Source organism: Zootermopsis nevadensis, unplaced genomic scaffold (genome assembly GCF_977971745.1).
Source record: "Zootermopsis nevadensis isolate Lab colony 2312 unplaced genomic scaffold, Znev_1.0 Znev_ptg000002l, whole genome shotgun sequence".
Lineage (NCBI taxonomy): Eukaryota > Metazoa > Arthropoda > Insecta > Blattodea > Termopsidae > Zootermopsis > Zootermopsis nevadensis.
Window position 1 is genome coordinate 20,469,740 of NW_028259134.1, and position 23,141 is coordinate 20,492,880.

Below are 23,141 nucleotides of genomic sequence, written 5' to 3' on the forward strand. Positions count from 1 at the left end.
GGCGGTGAGAAACAAGTGACGAGCTGTGTCCAAGTTTGAACGTTTATGACGACGGTGGAATTGCTCTTTTGGACTTACGAAACGACAAAATTACAGCGTTTAGAGGGCTCGATTCTGCCTTAGTCACAGGGTAAAAAAGAGAAGGACAGAAACCTTATCTGTTGGACTCCCTGGTGCCTCTAGTTGTCCAACTCCGAGGCTAGGACGACCAGCGGGTGCAATAAGCATTCTTTCTATCCTTCCATTTTTATCTTTATCATTTAGAACAGTGGTATTCAACCTGGGGTACGCGAAGACATCTTAGGGGGTACGTTAAATTTTTTTTAAAAAACAAAAATTATTTTATAATCATTAATTTAATTTATTTAATTTATTTTAGATGTAGATTATATACTACGCATAACTTGAATTATACACCAACAACTTTGGGTGTACAAAGTTGAAAAGAAATTATATCTGTTTTTTTTATTTATTTGTAGTGTTCTGTCTGACGACAGGTCCATATGAACAGGATCCTTCCATCCTTTTCTCGGACTGGGACCTGTTCATATACGTTCTTGGCAGATGATCCAGAAGTGGTTTGCCATTGCCTTCTTCTGTGTGTGAATGGAGTAATTGTTGGGATGCCACGGAGGAAAACTCCGTGTTGCCTAGACCACGGCCTTGCCCAACACAAGTTATAAATTCGGGCACCGCCGGGAATCGAACCCGAGACCCCAGGATTACAAGGCCAGCGTTCTAACCGCTAGACCACCGTGGCTGGTTTATCTGGGGGTACGCGAACAAAAAAGGTTGAATACCGCTGATTTAGAAGACGGACAAAGTCGAAAAATGGATTTCATTTTATCACTGTCTTCTCGGATGCTGCGTCATGTAGTCTGGTATAAATTAACCGATGTTTCGGAGGCACTTCCTGCTTCCATCGTCATGGCGATCTGATAATGTAAGCAGCAAGCACCAAACGTCGACTACACGGAACAATATCGAAGGACACGCGAGAACTTGAAATCTTACCCAAGGCATTTTTATTTCCTTGGTTCGATTTCAATACAGGCCATGGCATTGGAAAGATGATCCATAACAGAAGGCCGTCGGAACCTTCACATTAATGCAGCAGAGGAAAGGACGCAGCCAAGTCATTACTCAAAGGCACGGCCACAGGGCTCAATAAGGACATAGCACAACAACAGTGCCCATCCCTACTATTAACAAAGGACATCCATGCCAGGACAACTTCAAACCTTTTCACACGTAGGAGGCGTTATCAACACTACCCACCTGCCAGCCTGTATAATCCATCTACAGGTTGTCCCAAAGAGATGTATACACATTATAAAACGGAATATTAAACTTCTCATCGATCTTCATGTGTTGTGTTTACGATGGGAACTTAGTGCGGTCTACACTTAACAGACGGCATCCCAACATTTTTTCTCATGATTCAATACATAATGGTGGAAGGTCTACTGAGTTTGTAGCAACGAAAATTCAATGAATGTGTTTTTTTCATCTTTTGGGGCATTCTGTATATAATAATCCGTGGCGTGACAGCCCTCTGAGAGCCAAAGCCGACTTGCTGGCTGCTGGCCTCACGTTCACATGCCTAAGCAGAGGTGAATGATCATCCAACCAGATATAGGGTGACGTGTGGTCAGCACGATGAACCCCCAGCCATTGCTAGCTTTCCTGACCGGATTACGCTACTCATCGTAGCTCCCCAATTTCCTCACGATGCTGGGTTGGCACCGGTCCCATACCCCGGTCGAAATATACGACGTTCTATCAACAGCAACTGAGTAATGTACATCCGAGTGGTGGAGAGGGATTTCATTACCAATGAAAAATCAGAGGCAGCAGGAAGAAGTCGTTGCCTATTTGATACCATCCGTTCAGTGCACGAAAAATTCATTTAAAATAACTGAGGCTTCAGACGTGAACAGAAAATATCTTTGGAAATAAAAATTCCACCTTGATGCCTCGCGCTGTGACGATGGCAGCAGAAAACATCTCTGAAACGTCGGCAAACTTCTATCTCCTAGGCGGCGCAACAACCGAGAAGTCCAGAAGGTAGCCTAACTTCGGTGTCTTCTGAATACGCAGTCAGAAGTATGACGAACCTACGGGTTGCAGCACACGCCTTTAGATTTCAACAGACGAAGAAATTCAACATCGTCGAATTCAGGGGTGAAAGTTGCGGGAGGCTGAAAGTGATATTGGGACCTCAGCGTGAACATAATTATTTCGTGGAGAATGCAGCACACAACCTGGAGATGGTAAACGCGGAGAATTTTTTATAAAAAAGCACCAGAAGGAAAGAGTCCACCTGCAAGACCCAGGCATTGATGAAATTATATTATTTACGTCAATCTCATTGTAACAGGATATAAGGGTGTGCAATCAATTAAAATGACTCGGGATCGGGTCTAGTGGTGGCCTCTTTTGAAGAGGATTCAAGAAAAGACGGATTATACGTAATACTGAGTTATACAGATTGAAAAGCTGCGAACTGTATGGCATAGTTTGGTACCTGCGCGTGTGCTCGAACCCTTGGTTCACTAACACACACACCCCCCCCCCCCCCCCCTCTAGGCCTTCCAGCTGCTGGCACTTGGAGTCGCTTCTTGTTAACAACTTGTCCGGCTCTTAAAATAAAGTCACCAATTCCGCACTTCCTTCCCCGACACGGCCTGTTGTTACAAGACAGACAGTTCCGGAAAGTGGCCCGAGATCCCAAATGCTGACAGCTGGGAACTGACGAGCGGAAACGAGTCCTCGATTCTTTCACGTCTTCCAGAAACCAGAACGCAAACTTACATAGACTTCAGTGCAACAACAGCGCGAACGTAATGACGTAGTTGAGCTTCCTGTGTAGCTTTATATTAAACTACGATTTTAAGCTTTTGGTTTTCTTCACGACAGTAAAAATGACGCCTTTTCGGGACTTGGGTCCCCATGTTTCACTCCCAAAAACCAGTGATAAAATTCCAATTAACTCTGGTAATGCAAATACGGCAAACACGGTGGTCTAGCGGTTAGAACGCTGGCCTTGTAATCCTGGTGTCTCGGGTTCGATTCCCGGCGGTGCCCGAATTTATAACTTGTGTTGGGCAAGGCCGTGGTCTAGGCAACACGGAGTTTTCCTCCGTGGCATCCCAACAATTACTCCATTCACACACAGAAGAAGGCAATGGCAAACCACTTCTGGATCATCTGCCAAGAACGTATATGAACAGGTCCCAGTCCGAGAAAAGGATGGAAGGATGCTGTTCATATGGACCTGTCGTCAGACAGAACACTAAATAATAATAATAATGCAAATACAGCCTAGTGTAACCAACTCAATGGAAAAACCTTCTTCAGAAGCTAACAGTCGCTCAGCTAGTCAAATTCCTCACCTTTTACAGAATACAGCGCACACAACATTAACTCGAGGTAGATAAATCCTATCCACGCTCTCCCACAAAATCCCTGTTGATATTCACCCATCTACGTCTAGGTCTCCCGAGTTTCCTCGTCCCTTGAGGCTTCTCGATAAAAATGTAAACATTTCTCATCGCCCACATTCGTGCTACATCAAATCCTTCTTTACTTTATGATGCTGATAATATCTGGTGAGGAAAATTCGCACTTTTCTCTCTTCTCGAGCTCCCTGCGACTACATAGCTCCCAAGTCCAAATAATCCCCCCAACACCAACACCTTGTTCTCAAACTGTCAATCTGTGTCCTTAGTTCAACGTGAGATACCAAATCCCACGACCATATGAAACAACAGGCAACATTACAGTTTTGTAAGCCGAGCCACGGTTAGAACGCTGGCCTTGTAATCCTGGGGTCCGGGTTCGATTCCCGGCGGTGCCCGAATTTATAACTTGTGTTGGGCAAGGCCGTGGTATAGGCAACACGGAGTTTTCCTCCGGGGGCTTCCCCGGTTTCTCCGTGGCATCCCAACAATTACTCCATTCACACACAGAAGAAGGCAATAGCAAACCACTTCTAGATCATCTGCCAAGAACGTATATGAACAGGTCCCAGTCCGAGAAAAGGATGGAAGGATCCTTTTCATATGGACCTGTCGTCAGACAGAACACTAAATAATAATAATAGTCCACGTCATAAGATAACTTAAATACAAAGCAAACTTTGGACTGAGCTGAAATAAAACTTCAAAAATTTCCTCGGACTCAAATCACGGTGGGAGAAAAATAATTCAAATAAAAGGGTTTAGGATCAGTTTTGAATGGAACGCCTTGTACCAGCATGAGTCGATTGTTAAAGTTTCGTATCTTATGAAATTGAAGTAAAAGTTGACACTTCAGTCCTGAAGATGGATGCTAGATGTCCATTCGAAACGACGGCAAAGCGCATCAACCCAACTCCGAACTCAACCGCGGCGAAACCTTCGAATGCAACACAAATTGGCATTGAGGTAGGAAAGAGACAGACAAGACCTTTCCGTCTTGACAAAAGTTGCGTGCTCTCGCATAATTATAAGAAACTGCAATCCGTTGCCACCAAAGTTCATAATAAATTCAAAAATATCGATCAAATGATTATACCAGTCACGAATCACTGAATAAAAGCAAGTCTTGGCAACCGACAGTTTTCATTTCTTTGCGCTAAATTAGGATTTTGCCAAACTGAACGATGGTTTACGCGGTCGAGTCTGTTCAACGTCGCGCTGATTGCCAGCATTTCATGCGCTCCAGGTCTCCACTGAGCACACGCGTTTGTTGAAAAGTGGTCATACTGTGCAGACGTCGGAAGTAACAATTTTGGAGGAAGGCGGGTGGCAGGCTAACCTCGTTCCCGACGGCGTCGGCGCTGTATTCGGGATGGCGAATCTACGCAAGACTCGAAGTTCACTGTGTAGTTTCATACGACGTGTCATTACATTCCTGAACGTACGGAAATAATGAAGACGTTTATCCCAGACGTCACTTCTGGCCTCATATGAATTTCGTTCCACAAATTATTTATTTATTTATTTAGTGTTCTGTCTGACGACAGGTCCATATGAACAGGATCCTTCCATCCTTTTCTCGGACTGGGACCTGTTCATATACGTTCTTGGCAGATGATCCAGAAGTGGTTTGCCATTGCCTTCTTCTGTGTGTGAATGGAGTAATTGTTGGGATGCCACGGAGAAACCGGGCAAGCCCCCGGAGGAAAACTCCGTGTTGCCTAGACCACGGCCTTGCCCAACACAAGTTATAAATTCGGGCACCGCCGAGAATCGAACCCAAGACCCCAGGATTACATGGCCAGCGTTCTAACCGCTAGATACCCGTGGCCATCGTTCCACAAATGCAAAGCAAAAATTAAACCTGGCTGAAATGTACTTGGGCTGAAACTTCTTTATGCCAAATCTGGCTTTGTAATCAGCGGTTTCACAGCAACGCCTAGAGAAATATTAGCAAGGCAACAGGAAACTGGAACAAACTCTTCAAAAACGCTGACAGCTGTCAACGGAACACTCTAAATTTGATCAGTCTGTGTTCTAATGTCACACATGAGCTTTTCTACTGCGATCATCTGTTTTCCCTAGCGTCCCGGCGGCATTTAAGACGCGCTCATGTCGCCACTTGGTCGTCGGCGTCGCTTGTTTCTATGGCAGCGCAAACAGCTCGTCGTTTACTTTTAACAGCTATTTCATTTCGCGCTCAGCATGAACATCTGCCAATGCACCTGTGATGCTGCTATTCCCGCATTTAATTTTAGACGTTTTTTAAACAAACTTAACAGAAAAGTTTGTTTTGACACGTTCGCTGGAGGCAACTTGAAAGAACTTCGTTGATGTGTTTCGGGGACTGCATCCACCTGGAGGAAGGGGGAAGGGTTGGGGTAGAGATGAAAATACACCCTTTAGAATTCTGTTCAAGGCCAAAAGTCAGGGACGTATTTCTAAAGCTTTCTTGACAATTTGATGGTACAGACGATTATGTGTCTAAAATCAAATAACATTAGTCCCGCCATGTTAAATTTGCTACACAGAAGATCAAATGCTGAATTATCACCGTGAGAGCAGTTGGCAACACGCTGTCGAGTATTTCAAGCAATCTGTAGGAACGTTTTTGACACGAAAAAAGTATTTTACATGCCTAGCTCAAACCTAAAGTTCAATACAGACTTAACACGACAACCATTTTTCAAGGGTCTCAAAACATGTTCTACAAAAGTTGCAATAATATCGCATCCAACTCGTAAATTCAATCAAACCCAAATTAGTATTACGCAAGGAATTAAAATTAAATAAAGGCAGATCGAATGGAGTCTAGCGGCTCATACCGTCCCATCAAAATCACACATTGGTTCGGAATTATATACCAACACGTCTTTCCTTAAGCAATACGGAACGTTAGCTAAAATTCTGCCCAATGAAATATTTTGTGGATGCCTCAATAAACGTAAGGTCGCACCTCTGCACCAACTCTTGAAGCTTCTAGGAAGGCCTAACATCTGCAGGTTGGAACAGTTTACCTGCAGATATTTGAGGTTCTCGAAGCAATGAAAATGTCGATATTAAAGACGACTATCTTCCGGATTGTACAGCCGTGTAGCCTCGTGGAAACTGACTTGATATTTCGGAGGTACTCGCTGCCTCCATCTTCAAGACAATTTCTACGAGACCACATCCCACCCACTGTAAACAAACTACCAAGAACAATTTTATCAAAAGTCGCGGTCTAGTGGTCAGGTCCTGGGTTCAAATCACGGTCCGAGACCGGCTATCCTTCGTGGTTTCTTCATACCCGCAGCCAAAATATCAACACAGTACCCCACATCAGGCTACGACCACTTCCTTCCACATTTAACAATTCTCCGTTCACCAACAGCACCATCTGAGCAACTGGAAGCGTCTGACATAAGATGAACAAAGGGTTTCGTAGACCAGGCAAGAGAATCAATCAGCCGCTGGACGGGTCAAATGCCACCCACCCAACAGCCTGACTGACTGCGAGATGTCTCTGTCCACATCTTGTGTTGTGATTGGCAAGATGCCCTGCGCGGAACACTTCGCTCCAGCGGTAGCAGGATGTGCGTGGGCGGGGGATGACATCAGGGCAGCGTTGGGCAGAAATTAAAATAACGACAGCAAACGGACGTCCTCACACCTTTCCCAAGGCATTTACTCCAAACTCTGTGGGCTGTATCAGAGATCAGACTCGTGCCATTACCAGACTCCACCTACTTCATTTCTGGTTTTGCGATGTTTACTAACAGACGCTGCACCAACTGAAAAGACCATTATCGTCCAAGACGAGCTGAAAAATACTGGCAAAGATGTGGTGGTAAGGCAGGGATAACTTGAAGATTTGGTCGTCTTTGGAGACGAGCCAAGTAGCTGATTTCTGGAAGAAACGAGACGAATTCTAAACAATTCTCACACTAAGACACAGGCTACGGTGGACTTATCAGTCAAATTAAATCTGAAATCAGTCCACACGAACACCCTGGAGGGCCACTACAACCACAAACCTGTTCTGTATTATCGAGAAGCCTTGTGTCACACACCATTAAATAACAACTCGGAAAGAAGTTTCAAGTAATCAGACTGTGCCTTTCAAAACAGAAATAAGTCTCATATCCGATGCAAGAACCGTTAGTAAAAAACACGCAAATAATTAATTAAATTAAATAATTAATTTAAATTGCTGTTACCCGGATAAATTACAGTACTAAAATAACGGCATTATTCAATACAAAAGTCTCAAGGATCATATTTACGGTGTCCAAAAGCAACAAGTTGTTATTATTACTATCTTATGCATTCAATACCGCATTTCATGCATTTTAGGATACGACGTAAGACTGCAAACAAACACTAGTCTCACTTTTACATTGCGTTCACTATTAAAGTCGAATGCAACTGTCATTTCCCAGCTCTCAGTCGAGTTAATTTTGGAAGTGTTTACGACTCGTGTTGGTAAAACCTCGTAGCTCGTGGAGGTGCGTCATGCAATCCAGCTCGGGAGTGACAGTTGCGCCCAACTTTATCTGTGATCGCACTGTACTCATTGAAAGTTTTTGGTCATGGCGAGGTGCGGTCGAACGCCAACTTTTCCGTCAAATTTCTGAACGATATATATCGCTTATCGCAATGTGCAAAGGTTGTTTGTAGTGGCTTACTTCGTCAGCGCAGTAGATAGTAATGCTAATTAGCAAACGATAGAAAACGCAATAGCCACGGTGGTCTAGCGGTTAGAACGCTGGCCTTGTAATCCTGGGGGTCTCGGGTTCGATTCCCGGCGGTGCCCGAATTTATAACTTGTGTTGGGCAAGGCCGTGGTCTAGGCAACACGGAGTTTTCCTCCGGGGGCTTCCCCGGTTTCTCCATGGCATCCCAAAAATTACTCCATTCACACACAGAAGAAGGCAATGGCACACCACTTCTGGATCATCTGCCAAGAACGTATATGAACAGGTCCCAGTCCGAGAAAAGGATGGAAGGATCCTGTTCATATGGACCTGTCGTCAGACAGAACACTAAATAATAATAGAAAACGCAGGTATGCAACGTTCATTTCATTCGTCGACATTAGTTTGAAAGTGCAGGCAATACAATACCGTATCACCTGTTCGCTGTTGTTCCTTCGGGTAGGAACTCAGCCTTACACAAGTATGCGACTGTAACACCTCCAGAGACTCAGGGAGCTATAATCGACCTCCATCGCCGTGTTCAAGTGTACGAGGCTGCTGAGGTTAGCGTCCGCCCACGTGACCCAGTAACACGGACAGAAGCGGACACTCACCCGGAAGCGAACAGAACTTCTCGGTTCCATGGCAACGAAAATCACGATGATGACCAAGCCAAGTAAGAATAGATGATGATGATGATGATGATGATGATGACGATGATGGTTGGTGGTGAAGGAGGGGCGACAAAACGAAAATACATACCAAAATTTGGTTGGTAAACTTGGAGAGAAAACTTGCAGTATAACGAATCTTGAAAACCAGAGTTATTGAAATAAATACATTACACAATAAACGAATATCAAATTCGGTGTTGCTTTCTTATGAGCTAAAAAGTTGCCGCAAGGCAAGTTCTACTACGAATCGAAATCAACATTTCCAGATCACGAAAACGCGAAATATGCGACGAAGAATAATAATAACAAAGGCGACCGGAAGTGGCCAAGAGTATGACGTGTGGTCTGTTTGCGACCACCGAGGACAACACACCGCCCTGATGAACCCGTCCCTCCTAAGCCGACAATGACCATGAGTTTTCAAATCCTGTTCTTCCTCACACCACAAAGCCAACTTTCAGGTGGCTGAACCTTCCGAAACGAAATGGTGTGACCCAAATCAGTTTCCGTAATGTTATTAAAGAAAATGCAGTTTCAGAACCACCCCAGAAAAATAATGTCTCCATTCTTGCCCGTAGGTTTTCACGGTTGGAGGTCACTTCAGAAGGCCTTCTGAAGATGGATGTCTTCTGGGTTGTTACGCTGTGGTCTAGAAGTTTACCGACGTTTAAGAAGTGCTTCCAGCATTCAAGGCGGCAATCTGCAATCTGCAAAGCCGCAAGAACTCAAAAGACAAGTCACCTTCATATTCGCCGCCCTGACCTCAGATCTCACCGAAGACGGGGTCCTGGGTGATTTGAAGGTGACACGGAACCGCGACCTTTGGTCTGTTGCGAACTGGATGACAAGGAATCAATTCCCGGCACAAGATCGATCTTCTTCCCTGGGCAAACCCGATCACTAACCTTCGTCGAGTACCGACGTTACTTAAGTGCGAAGCTTCAGGCTACTACATTCCCGCAAACGTCTTCATGGCTGTGAATATTTGATGAGGAAAGTTCATGAAGCTTCTCAATCACGTAAGGATAACCACATCTTATACAAACCAAGGCGTTCTATTTATTACGTCAAATTACTCTCCCTTGTTACCCGCGTACCTCCCACGTTTCACGTCATACGAAGCAGTTTTCAGTGGAGCGTATATTAAAGACGTCGAATTTTTGATACGTTCATAGCAACTCAAATACGAATCGGAATTTAGTTCAGAGCGTGTTACTCGTCTTAACAGTTTTAAAAAAACACAATTTTCTCGAGATGCCGTACTCTCCTTCTACATGTTTATCCCATCCCACAGAGACAGTTTTTTAGTGTCGTTTTGCAGTCAACGGGAACACCGAGACGCTTAAAATTTCAAGTCAAATCTGAACCGCCTTGGGGAAAAAAAAATGTTAGTTTCGCAGCGAACAAATTTCTCATCCTCCTACCACCTTTTTCTTACTTTGAATATGTCCGTAAACTTACCAGAACATTCTGCAGAATATGTGTGAGAATTAGTGTCCTGTGAGCACTGAAGTTACAAGAACACGCTCATCCGAAGTTTCTAGCACTCGTCTTAGAATGGAACACGACGCACGACCTCACACACGAACAGTCGCTTACACACTGAGGCTGCCACTGGTTTGAGCTCGTGCCATAAGAGAAGGAGGTGGGGGGGGGCAGTTTCATTCATGAATGGCTCGGCAGCAGAGGGGAGGAAACCTAAGCGAACGACGGCGTGTGGTCGGAGGGGAAGGATAGTACAGTTGTCCCTGGCATTAAACTACGCACAACGCCAAGCAGACGTATGGGGTGAGTGGAGGTACAGCTCCGGCGTTTTCTTACCCTCGACGCTGCATGGAAAAGTTCAGACCGGGAAACAACCCCGGTCATCCAACCCGTCTCCCTTCAGAGAGGACAAGGAACGTCTTCATCCTGATCTTTTTTTTTAAAGTGTTCTGCCTGACGACAGGTCCATATGAACAGGATCCTTCCATCCTTTTCTCGGACTGGGACCTGTTCATATACGTTCTTGGCAGATGATCCAGAAGTGGTTTGCCATTGCCTTCTTCTGTGTGTGAATGGAGTAATTGTTGGGATGCCACGGAGAAACCGGGGAAGCCCCGGAGGAAAACTCCGTGAGCCTAGACCACGGCCTTGCCCAACACAAGTTATAAATTCGGGCACCGCTGGGAATCGAACCCGAGACCCCAGGATTACAAGGCCAGCGTTCTAACCGCTAGACCACCGTGGCTAAAACCTGATCATCTACACAACCATTATAAGAGGAACTTCGGTATCACGTACATACAAACACCATCAACAATTTCATCAAGTATTTTAGCTGAACAGAGAGAAATAAGGCCGTGGCCTTAATTTTTACGGGCAACATTATAAAATGCTTCCCAGATGGGAATCATGGGCACGAACGCCAACGATTTCAAAACAAAATGCTGTCCGCCCACGACAAAATGGAAACAGAAAAACCCAAGACGAATTACAACGCGCAGTAGACCTAAATAATTTATACAAATAACCGCCTCAGAATTTAACACCCCATTTTGAGTAAACAGAACAAAATTGTACCAGCAAATATGCACGAATAATAAAACGGAACACGTCTGGACCTTCAGCTATCTGAGCTATACATCAGGTTATATCATACGAACGCGATAAAGCCAAGTCGTAAAACATTACGAAATTTATACAAGCGACTGGAGGTGTAAACCAAGTACTCAAACCTACATTTGTTTCAAAACAAATTAGTTAGACTTAATATTTACAAAATCTTGGCGTGCAGTGTGCTGTCATCTGTAAGCGAAGTTGGTTGTTTATAAAAATAACACAAAAATAGATTATCAGCATCGCGCAAAATTTATGAGAACTATTACGTCACAAACGAAATTTGTTAGAGATTTTTTTCGTCATAAACGAAATTTGTTAGAGATTTTTTCGTCACAAACGAAATTTGTTAGAGATTTTTTTCGTCACAAACGAAATTTGTTAGAGATTTTTTCGTCACAAACGAAATTTGTTAGAGATTTTTTCGTCACAAACGAAATTTGTTAGAGATTTTTTCGTCATAAACGAAATTTGTTAGAGATTTTTTCGTCACAAACGAAATTTGTTTTTTCGTCATAAACGAAATTAAGACATTACTGAAGAATTAAACGATATAATCTATAATGAAATTCATGCTCTGCTTTTTGAAAAACACCATCAAGAAAGAATGTATATGAATCGAGATCTGCACTCGGTTCCTGTCAGATGCCGTACCACAAGAACAAAAGTGCCTTTCGTCTAAATGACCCAATGTAGAGTAAATAACGGACTTTGCTACCATGGTAATGATCCAATTTCCGTAACAACACATAATTAATTCCGTTGCTCTGTTTATGGCTGTTTCAACCTGTATGATGACGGTTACGTATTTTTAACCCTTTAGAGCACAGTGGTGTACCAACTGCTTTACCGTTCACTAATTACACATTTTTCCCACAGTTCATTTAAGGGTTTCGATGATTCTCAGAACAGACATCGATTATTTCCTCACTGAACAGCACCAACCTACTCATCCTGGGGGAAGAAACTTCGACGTCGAAGGGAGGGGGTAACGTCGTCACTGTGGCGCAATAATTATCTTTGTGAGCAAATGAAGAACGGCAAGTCATAAACTAGGACACGTCTCGCTGACGAACACTTGGAGGGAGGCTGGAACAGGAATTAGAACCAATACTGCAGGATCACTCAAGAGGAGTGGTGTTAACTCTCACTAACGAAGGATTATGTCAAAGAAACTGCCTGAGTAACGTCACCATGTTTGCAACAGTGGATCTAAACTATCATAGCGGTTCAACTGTCCTCATTTATAACCTTAGGCCCGCGAGGCGATAAGAAACGGTGAATCTGGCCCCAGGTCTCGAGAAGGTAAAGGACCCTCGCTTTAAAATTATAGGTTCATAAAAATTTTCTAACAAAACGCCTTTGAAATCTTCTGCGATTCCGATAACTGGAACAGCAGGCCGCTAAATATGGAAATGTGACCGCAGGGTAACAGCTTCAGAAGACGAGGAAAACGCGGGCGAAAGAGTGAATGAGACAGACGAGTCAAAGGAGAAGGCACTGACACCCATTACAGAGTCGACACCCGGATCTACGAGGCAGTCGGTCGCCATGTTGCGAAGTGAAACTACAAACGACCGACAAGAGGTGTTCCTCCGGCTTGGGAGTTTTTGCGGAGGAGTAAACGAGTCACTGTAACAAAGTCAGCAGGGCGATCATCGCCTTGACGACGGAGACAGTAAGAAGAAGAAGCTATGTCGGTCAATGTCTGCCATACTACATGCCGTAGTGACCATGTTCGAGACGAAAGTTAACATTGGGGATGCTGACGTTGGCGTGGAGTTCGTGTCATCGCTGTTTGTACTGATGTTTCAAAGAGAGCTTCTTTACGTGAACGCTCAGCTAGAAAATCAGATTTGGAGAACAAAGGGGTCGAGGGAACGAAGGCAGACCGCTGGAACACTTTAATTATTCTGGTGTAATGAAGAATGTCGGAGGGAAAAACTGAGTCTGAACAAAGTGGTGGGAAGAATTCAGAACAGAGGGTTCGTATTCCTCGTACTGTCCTGCGGAGCACACATCAAGTATGACGAGACGATCAGATGGGCGCGGCACGCGGCGACTAGCGAGGAAAATGCCTGCAGATCTTTGGTTAGGAAACCTCCTCGTAAGCGGAATTTTGTATTGCAACACACGACAACAGGGCCCTATTTTGGCACAATGTGACCATAACAATGTTGAAAAAATAACATCAAAGACAATATAAAAGTAAATATTTGTGTTCAATTAAAGGATTGCATTTATAATATTACATTTAAATTTATATCGATTAAAAATACACCTGAAGATGGTTCCTTGAAAACCGAAACATGTCGTGAAAAAGATGATGCTCTAATTGTAAATCGAACATTTCGATAAAAAGAGCATCATTTTAATATATTTTAAATATTAAATGTTAATTATAGTAATAATATTTTAATATTTAATTCAATATTTTATTGTGATTAGACGGTTAAAATAAACAATTAAATAACCATCACAATATGACGCAACAATATCATCTCATCTACAGAATTAAAATAAAAATGTTGCATTCTTTGATACACTTAATAATATGAGACCCAAAGCTATATAAATCAGCTACAATAAAACACATTTTTCGTAAATCCAGCTCTACACCAACCACAGGGCTGCATTTCTGCATCAGGCCAAAAAAAGCCTATCTCAGAACTGCTGCTGTATGGATGCGTTGACGATGAACGGGAGAGGAGAGAAGTGTGTGTGTGGGAATCATCCACATTTGCGCCAACACCAGATGACCTTCCACGCCTCGGGTTAACTCAATCAAATGATGAAACTGGTGGGCTCCGGTTTCCGGTTGCGTCAGTGAATCAAGCCAACAGCCACATCGCAGCCCGGCCTCGTTCGTACACAAACGGCCTACTTTAAATGATCTCACAAAGAAAACTGGTGAGATATGCGAGGAAACCATCGAACATCATTCAAACCAAAGTGGATAAACGCAATCTGACGAGGCAGACTTCAAAGACAGTTGACAGGAACCAGAAAATGACCATCGTCGACCAACACAACGAAGAAATAAATTCCACGGCAAAGAAATTCACTGCTTTTATGGAGCCCGAAGGTTCATCACCATGTTCGTAAACACCCAATGCCAGTTGAATCCAGCCCACACCATTACACCAAAAGTTTCTATGATCCACTCAACACCTCCACTGCGGTGTCCAGACTAAAATTGTAAAAACTAGGATTTTTCCCATGCATGCTACATGTGATACACATCTCATCCTCTTTGAGTTAACCGTTTGCGGTCTCTGTCGGACTGAGACCGACATTTAAATTTCCGAGTTCCGGTCCGATGTGTTTTACGCATTTTTTACGTGATCTGGAGTGAAAACTGAGGCTGGCAAACAGAGTCAGCATATCACTCGAGCCTTCTGCTTTGTACTAGTTTTCCTGGTAAGACTCTGTATACCTTATAACAGTGATAGGAGGCAGGAGAGACAACTCGTTTTATTCTGACACGTGTCGAAGGAAGCCAGGACTCCACACCAAGTGTTTTGCCATACCTCATATAGAGACGTAATGTCATCGTGTGTGTAGCTCCCATATTTACTTAGAATAGAAGTATTTTATATCTGATACATTTATAAAACGAATATCCCATATCCCAATTATATATTTTTTAATTATTTTTGGCGCGTAGAGCAATCTACCTCTGACATGTGCACATTCGTTCGTCGTCTTATAAAGAATTCTTTATGAGTAGTGACTTATCGTCTACACTTCGCGTTGTATTTCACTTTCCTGGTGTTGAATTTGGTCTTGACCTTTCGAAAACAATTAGGACGTAAGGAAACACAGCTCTGAGAATAAGAAATCCAATGCTTATGCATCGTATATTACGCATCTCACTATCGACAGTGGTACAGTCCGTGAAAAATATTTCAGACGGTCAGTATTCAAAAAATATTAACTGTGATCCGCTCAGAACATATTTTCACCATATTTAGCAAAGTATGTTCCGTTTTATGCAAGTTAAATAGAAAATAAAATCAGTTCATAATAGTACTTGAACAGCGTAGAGGTATTTAAAACGGACAGCAAAAGATTAATATCTCCAATAAGACTGTGCGAAGATTAGGTCGAATGCCTGAATTATGAAGGTCCTTATTGTGTTGTTTTGTCAATCCCCCCCATTTTTAGGCCCCAAACTACTCAACACGTTGTTCTCATGACCTCAGACTGAAACCAAGCGTCATGCCAGTACAAATAACAAATAACATTATCTAATAAATTGCATTCTTTAGCTTTCAGATAGCTACTGGCACTATTAACATGTTCCACGCAAAAGACAATCAAGTTTCTTTCCAAGACCTATGTCACTGAACACAGATTTCATTCAGAAATATTATAAAAGCCACAAAAGAATTCTGTCAATCTCTGGTGTCAACTTATTCAACATGTCACCAGAACTCTCAAGATGCTCAGGTAACTTCTCGCCACACTATGACAGCACTGTCAACGCTGTTCACGTGTTAATTCATATACATACATGAATGAAGAATTTACGTGAAAAAGGGTGTGACCCATAAATATTCCACTCGTGTATTACGAGTGTGGAACTTGAGAAACAATCAAATTAGTGAATTATATCAAAAAGTGGACTATCAACCAAGATTGGCATCAGGAAGGAAAATGACAACTGAACAAGGCAATTCAAGCGATAACACTTCAGGATGTACCCAATTTGACTCTTGGACAAGGTATCTTATGTCTTGAGATATTTCATTGAATTTCTTTGTGCCCGGAAACTACTCTCAAATAGGTCACAATCACTTCCAAATTCTTTAAACTTCAATATTCATAACTCTAGCTGATAACCTCACGACTTGTTATTTAATGACGATGCAGACGTAATTCAACAGAATTTTGAATGGCTGCACATGAGGTCGTAGCAATCCACGTCAAGGTACCAAGCTGGAATTCAAATATAGTGACTGACAGAAACCACGAAAAATGTCAGTCAGGACAGCTGGTACCCAGGTCAAGATTCAAAACAAGTACAAGTCACAGCCTTCAGAGTTTGGGGCTAACCTCGGTTTGCCGACGGGCTAACTTCCACCGTGTCTGTCAAACAAAAGAGGGAACGCTTTCCTTGAGGTGCGACACTAAGCATAACCGGATATTGCCCCAACATAAAGCGTCATGGAAAGTAGTGCAATATTCATCACCTCACCTGCATCAGACATTCATAGAATCAGTTCCCCGTAATTTGTTTAAATCAGATAAGTAAGTGACTTCTCCAGGTAAGTCACCCAACCGCAGGCCACTGCTCTGCCTGTGCAGTTCCACGACTGATAGAAGACTTTTATCAACATCAACATCAAAAATTCAACTGCCTTTACGCTTGGATTACAAAGACTTAAAGCCATTCCACCATTTTTTGGACATCCATCCTATCTATCTGGGTCTGATAATCTTTTCTAATAACTTCAGTACATTTATGATCCAGCATTCTGTACACAGAATTTTGAAATTCCGTACCTTTCACACCTTTTGCCACGTCTATCCACACTTACTTTGGGAACAATGGTAACAAAGTTTCATTCGTGAAGAAATTAAGAGTAAATTAAATTCACGAAATACCTATAGTTCTGAATCGTTTGTCTTCATAGCTACAATGTAAAAATGTAAATATTAAGATGTAGTATAATTTTAAATCCTGTTTTCATGGGTATAAAACTTGGTCTCACACTGAGGGAAAAGCAGACTGAGAGTTGGGAACAAACTGCTAAGGTCAACGTTTGAACCTAACAGAGATAAAATAACAGGAGGCTGGAGAAAACTGCTGCATGATGAGGAGCTTAAAAAATTGTACTCATCACCAAATATTCGAGAGTGATCAACTCAAGGACAATGAGGTGGGCAGAGATGAGAAATGTATACAAAAAGTTTAGTTGGCAAGTCTGAAAGGAAGGGACCACATGGAAGACAGGAGAATGATATTAAAACAGATCTTGTGAAAACAGGGTGAGGGGATATGAACTGGATTCATCTGGATCAGGACACAGACCAATGGCCAGCTCTTACGAACACGGTATTCAAGCTTCAGGTTACACAGATGACAGAAAATTTCTTGACTTGTTAAGAAACTGTCAGCTTCTCAAGAACAACTCTGATTCATCCTTAACAGACAGATTCTGTAGTCATATGTAGCATTCTGTAATAGTACTCACTCAGACTGCAAAGAGAAATCCAATCCTGGGAATTGACTTGCTCCTGAAGATGCCACTTCAGATGAAGATGTTCTTCGTGGCCCTGTCGTAAGACATTGTTCACGCTACCATCTCCACAATTCACAACGGTAAGTCGATTTCCACTTAAACATTTTTGCCATTCAGAGTTTCTTAACATCCTGCTATGAATTTTACATTTGTTATCTGATACCAGTTCTGCATCATTCATGTTTATATTTTCATGATTTTGTACACTAGCAACACTTTCATTCACCCTTCTGCAAGGTTTATTTTTATCACTGTTACCGACAGTACACACCTGCTTGATTTCATCACCACTAAAATACTGTTCATCACCTTGGAATGTAGTTTCATCTTTATTTTTAACACTAATATCAATACAATGTTCAACATTTCTGTTGCCATTATCAATCTGGGTTCTCACATCATCTTCAACATCAAACAATCGTAAACCTTCAACAGGCTCAAACTCATCCGCAGTGTGAGAATCAATAAATGGTCCAAACAGATTAAAATCCTTTAAAGTTTTTTTCTTCTGAAAGTCCTCATCATTAAATTCTTCACTGCCTCCCTTTTCTTTGCCTTCAATGTCTTCTTCCGTTTCTTCCACATCCTGATTGGACCCATTGTTGCCATTATCATCCAGCTGTACCTTATGCAAGGTGCTGTCATCATGGTTGGCTGCAAAAAAACAAAACAAAAAAATTACTGATAACTTTATGCATTATATTACTTCAGAGGTCAGTCTTCAAGCAAAATACAAAGTAAAGCTGTCCCGCTGCATGCCATGTAGACACTTTAGGGGAGAGGAGTATAGGTCCTGCTCATTCTTAACCTCAGCATCACGCAAAGGCTACACTTTACCTCCTTGTACCCACTGGACAGGAGGTTACGTTAGGTGGGCCCAGGAGCAAATCTGGATGCAGAGGCTAGAGGAAAAATCCTCTGCCCCTGTCGAGGATCGAACCCCGATCATCCTGTCCATAGTTGGTCACTATACTGACTTATGTATCCTGGTTCCTTTGCAAGCAAAATATGCACTATAATTTTAAACATGTTTTCAAAGTTCCAAACACATATAGTTAACCCATTTCTGGTTCCTGTCCAAGTTCATGTAGAACTAAAATTTATAAAGAGTTCAACAGATAAAGGAAGCAATTCACAACCGAACTATCTCTGACATGCCTAGATCAATACAACAAACATTGAAAACGTAGATATTGCAAGAAAGGCATAATCGAATTCTTACATGGATTTGAAGCATGTGCATTACTCCTATGTTGCTCTGGAGGTGATGGGTCTTGAGAATGACTCTGTTCTCCCTGGTGTGTTAACGCAGTACCCCCCACAACATGCATGAGCTTTGACACCAAATTCCGACACTCCTGGAACACAGAACGCCATACAAAATATCAATTTAACCCATATGAAACGAATTAACTCAAACAAAATCTTAACTACAGCATATATTTACACGTCTTGATATCTGACACACGAAAACATATTTGACAGCTAACATCTCGTCAAGGCCTCACCTTTTGAAACCTATCCAACAAAGCGCATATTTAAACTACCGATTACGGAAGCATTGTGAGTTTTGATAAATTAATAGAAACATGTCTAAACAAAACAGTTTAAGTTTTTGGACAATTCCACGGCAGACTGCACAGAAAAATCGGTTCTCATATCAGCAAGCAAAGCGCCACCTACATAAACACTTCCATAAATAGCAAATGCATTGCTTTGAATATTTTTGCGCATGCGCCGGCAACGTAAATAAACGGCAGTGCGATCTATGAACGTGTTCCTCAAACTATGTACATATTCTATTACTTGAACCACATACAGTACTGACAAAAGCACCAAGAGAAAAGTACCGGGGAACTAAGTATTTGAATTAGGCGCTTTAATGTTGAAGGCAGAAAAGTACCGCCCATTAGTTGCGTTGCTAGGCAACACACAAACCGAAAGTTGGAATGAAACTAATACTGTCAATCATAAAAAAAATAATGGGCACAAATACTGCAACAAACTGGAATTTTAAACATGAATCATAAAATGCAGAAACAGATTTAAAACTGAAACATAAAGCTTTTACTGGATCTCTCTTAAAAAAATTTGAAATTGTAAATGTCACCAAGAATAATGTCAAGAATATTGCTCACAGATCACAGTGAAAATATATACAATATTGTTCAGAAGGAAGATGCAAAGCCACCTCCAAAAGTAAGGTAAAAGTTACTGATACCTAAAATGAAAAAGTTTTCAAAAAATATTTTTGTATTATTTACAGTTCACAGAATAGTCCTGCCAGTGTCTATAATATAAACGTTGATACAATGAATTTAATTGCAGTGCTGAAATACTGTTTGCTTCTGTTCATTTCAGTGCTAAGCCAACATTCATATCTAAATTTGTGAAGGCTGACATTAAAGGGATCAAATATAGTCACAAAACATTTGGTTTTGCAGACATTCCACTAAACAAACCATCAGAATATCTAAAGAAAAATTCTCGCATATTGCCTTCTTGTCCAAAGACTGGTACGTAGAACCATAAGCAATAATGATTTTTATTAGTCACATAAAATAAGAAATTATACGTGACTAAACCAGCACAAATACAATATTTGATTGTATCACACAACAGTAGCAAAAAAGTAAAGTCTTTTGTTAATTTTCAGATGAACCACGCTGTCTACTTTCACACCGTCTCCCCAAGATTCCACCACGTATACAGGCTGCAAAGAAACAGAAGCATGATATGGCAAGAGTAAGTTTTAGCTCATTAAATAAGAAATTAAGGTTGCATAACTGTATTATGACTTACCTTAGCAATTATTTCACATAATCTAAAACCAAGTGAATGTCTAAAGAAAGTACATTTAATTTTGAAATTATAAAGAGACACACATGCAATATGACAACTGCTCATTGCTACAAAGTACTGTTTTGTATGCTGAGACTAAATTTTTTATTTTGTAGTACACAGAAGAACAAGCATTGGAAGACAAAGAAGAAGGAATGGAAGCAAAACATGATGTTAAGCAAAATGAACACAGTCTTAAAGATAAAAGGAAAAATGGACATAATTACTGTTATCAAAACATAGAAAAAGCAAAAAAACTTGTTCCACGCCAACCAACACGCAATTATGTTGATACAAAAATGGGAGACACTAATGTTTTGCAGTCCTCTGGCATGGAAACTCATTTTGTTCTGAAGAAGGTACATTATTCTTCACTTGCTGCCAGTTTATACTCAAAGCAATTATATAATAATGTAATTTAAGAACACAACAAAGTAACTGTCTGGTATTATGACCCAAAGGTTCAAAACTGCTAACATGAACCTTTGACTGGTTAGATACAGCTGTATAAAGCTGTTTTTCTCCCAACTGGTGGTCAACCAAATAACATTTCAGGTTCTCACGGCAGCTTAGTATAAAGATGGCCATATTCTGGGCTCTAGCGCTGTGTATTCTGGAGGAAATTTACCAATGTTTCAGAGGTCCTTGCTGCCTCCATCATCAGGCTGATCACTCATTGCCCTGATGATAGAGGTAGCAACATTGGTAAACTTCTACCAGCCTACATGGTGCTACAACCCAGAAGACAGCCATCTTTCCACTTACTGCCATGAGAACCTCAAATCCTACTTGAGAAAACTGTCTAATGAAACTGGTAAAAAATGTTACAATCCAACCATGGATCAAATCTGAGCCACCTATGTACTTAATAATGAGAGACACCATTTATCATTCTGCAGTATTAGTTTTCCAGACTATCAAATATTGTTATCTCAGAAAGATTAATTAATTACAGGCCTTTGGAAAAATTCCAAGTTATCTGCACCACCGACAACTACACGTACAAGCATCAAAGAAGAAAATACAAGAAGAAATAAAACAGCTCAAACCTGAGGGTCATTACATTACAGAGTCACAAAGAAAGGCGTTGCTTCAGGTGAGTATACATATGATGCCATTTGTGGATACCAGAACTGGTATGATCAGCTGCATAAACTGGTTAGGAAAGAACACTTCAATGGTGAATATCACAAGATATTTAATTTACACTTTGAGAAAAGGCTATTCTTGATAAAGTGACAGGTCAAATTACAGGTTAAGTAGTGATAAGCAGGTTGGTCAAAATTTCACCTTTATCGTACAGGAATAGGGGATTTAAATCTCCACAATATGGGGCAGATGGGCAGAATTCACCTCCCAGGTTAATGGTACAGATGTGTGCTATTGCCACACACAGTCAATTGTATTATGCATAACCCATGACATATGGATGATTAGGATTAAATAAATGTACTTTGCTTTAATAATGAGCCGGGATAGCTTAGTCAGTATAGTGACTAGCTACGGGCTGGACGACCGGGGTTCGATCCCCGACGGGGGCAGAGGATTTTTCCTCTAGCTTCTGCGTCCAGACCGGCTCTGGGGCCCACCCAGCCTCCTCTACAATGGGTACCGGGGTCCTTTCCCGGGGGTAAAGCCGACCGGGGCGTGATGCTGACCACTCACCCCCATCTAGTGCCGGGGTCAAGGAAGAGAGGAGCTATACCTCCACTCACCCGAAACGCCTACATGGCGTATAGTGGGACAAACTTTACTTTACTTTTACTTTGCTTTAATAACTGATACAGTATGAACTATATGTAGTTTACATGGCCAGACAAGTTGTGCCATTAAAAAGTATTTGATGAACAATAATTACTAATGAATTACAAATGGACTGGCTACAGACTGGATGATGGTAGTTCCTGGTAGGTGCAGGAATTTCATGTATAAGCTATAGCCCTAGTTTGCCATATTTACCGATGGAAGCAACAGTTGTGTCTAAATTTTAGGGCCTGAAGCACAACTGGGAAGAACTACAAAAAACATACCAGCAGTTACCCATTATTACAGACACAATACCAAAGAAAAAGTACAAAATAAAACTCGAGGAAGAACTGAAACAGCTTGAGAGTGACATAAAAACCATTGAACGCCACAAACACATTTATGTAACAGATGCTGACTCCAGTGAGTTCAGTTACAACCTAGATTCTGAATAAACATGAAGAATACAAGTAAAAACTGCAAAGAATTGAAAATTTGTGATTCAGGATCTTACAGATCTTAGTTATACAAACTCAGAAATAGAATCAGAACTTTTGAGACAAAGAACTCCTTGAAGATGGCAGTTTTCTGGGTTGTTGTGCCATGTAGTCTGGTAAAAATGTACCGACACTTCAAGGTCCATGCTGCCTCCATCATCAGGGCGATGAGTAAGCGGTTTGCTTACATGGCGCAACAACCCAGACGACAGCCATCTTCAATCTCAACACTATGAAAACCTCAAATCTTACAAAAAACTCCTTCCTTACATTCAATGACTATCTCAGAAAGTATGTTTGAAAGTGTATATGTTCATGAATGTGAGATGAAGGAATAAAATATGTACAAATATATTCCTTGGTGATATTATTTCTTTCCTATATCTGGGAGATATGCTGA

At 41.6% G+C, this 23,141-nt stretch overlaps 2 protein-coding genes across 5 annotated transcripts in view; one reads left to right on the forward strand and one right to left on the reverse strand.

Annotated features, from left to right (window-relative positions):
- The window catches only part of Hecw (Hecw ubiquitin protein ligase), a 56,277-nt gene extending 36,910 nt beyond the window's left edge, over positions 1-19,367 (reverse strand). For 2 of the 3 annotated variants that reach the window (XM_022058159.2, XM_022058158.2), the window contains exons 1-3: positions 19,166-19,367; positions 18,880-19,015; positions 17,610-18,311 (exon numbers count right to left, since the gene is read on the reverse strand). In XM_022058159.2, coding sequence (XP_021913851.1) covers positions 17,610-18,311; positions 18,880-18,988 — 811 coding nt within the window. In that variant the 5' untranslated portion in view covers positions 18,989-19,015; positions 19,166-19,367. Of the gene's footprint in view, positions 1-10,272; positions 10,408-17,609; positions 18,312-18,879; positions 19,016-19,165 lie in introns of those variants that run through there. The other variant, XM_022058161.2, reaches the window with a different exon arrangement.
- Positions 19,368-19,563: 196 nt separating this feature from the next.
- Positions 19,564-23,095, forward strand: LOC110826972 (enkurin). 2 transcript variants are annotated; one of them, XM_087353409.1, is made up of 6 exons: positions 19,564-19,861; positions 20,019-20,173; positions 20,314-20,402; positions 20,615-20,857; positions 21,454-21,594; positions 22,490-23,095. In XM_087353409.1, exons 1-6 carry the CDS (start codon positions 19,761-19,763, stop codon positions 22,697-22,699), a joined length of 939 nt encoding a protein of 312 aa, XP_087209535.1. In that variant the 5' UTR covers positions 19,564-19,760; the 3' UTR covers positions 22,700-23,095. The 2 variants fall into 2 exon arrangements, with proteins under 2 accessions (XP_087209535.1, XP_087209536.1); XM_087353410.1 differs by having other exon boundaries at positions 19,564-19,856.
- The last annotated feature ends 46 nt before the right edge of the window (positions 23,096-23,141 follow it).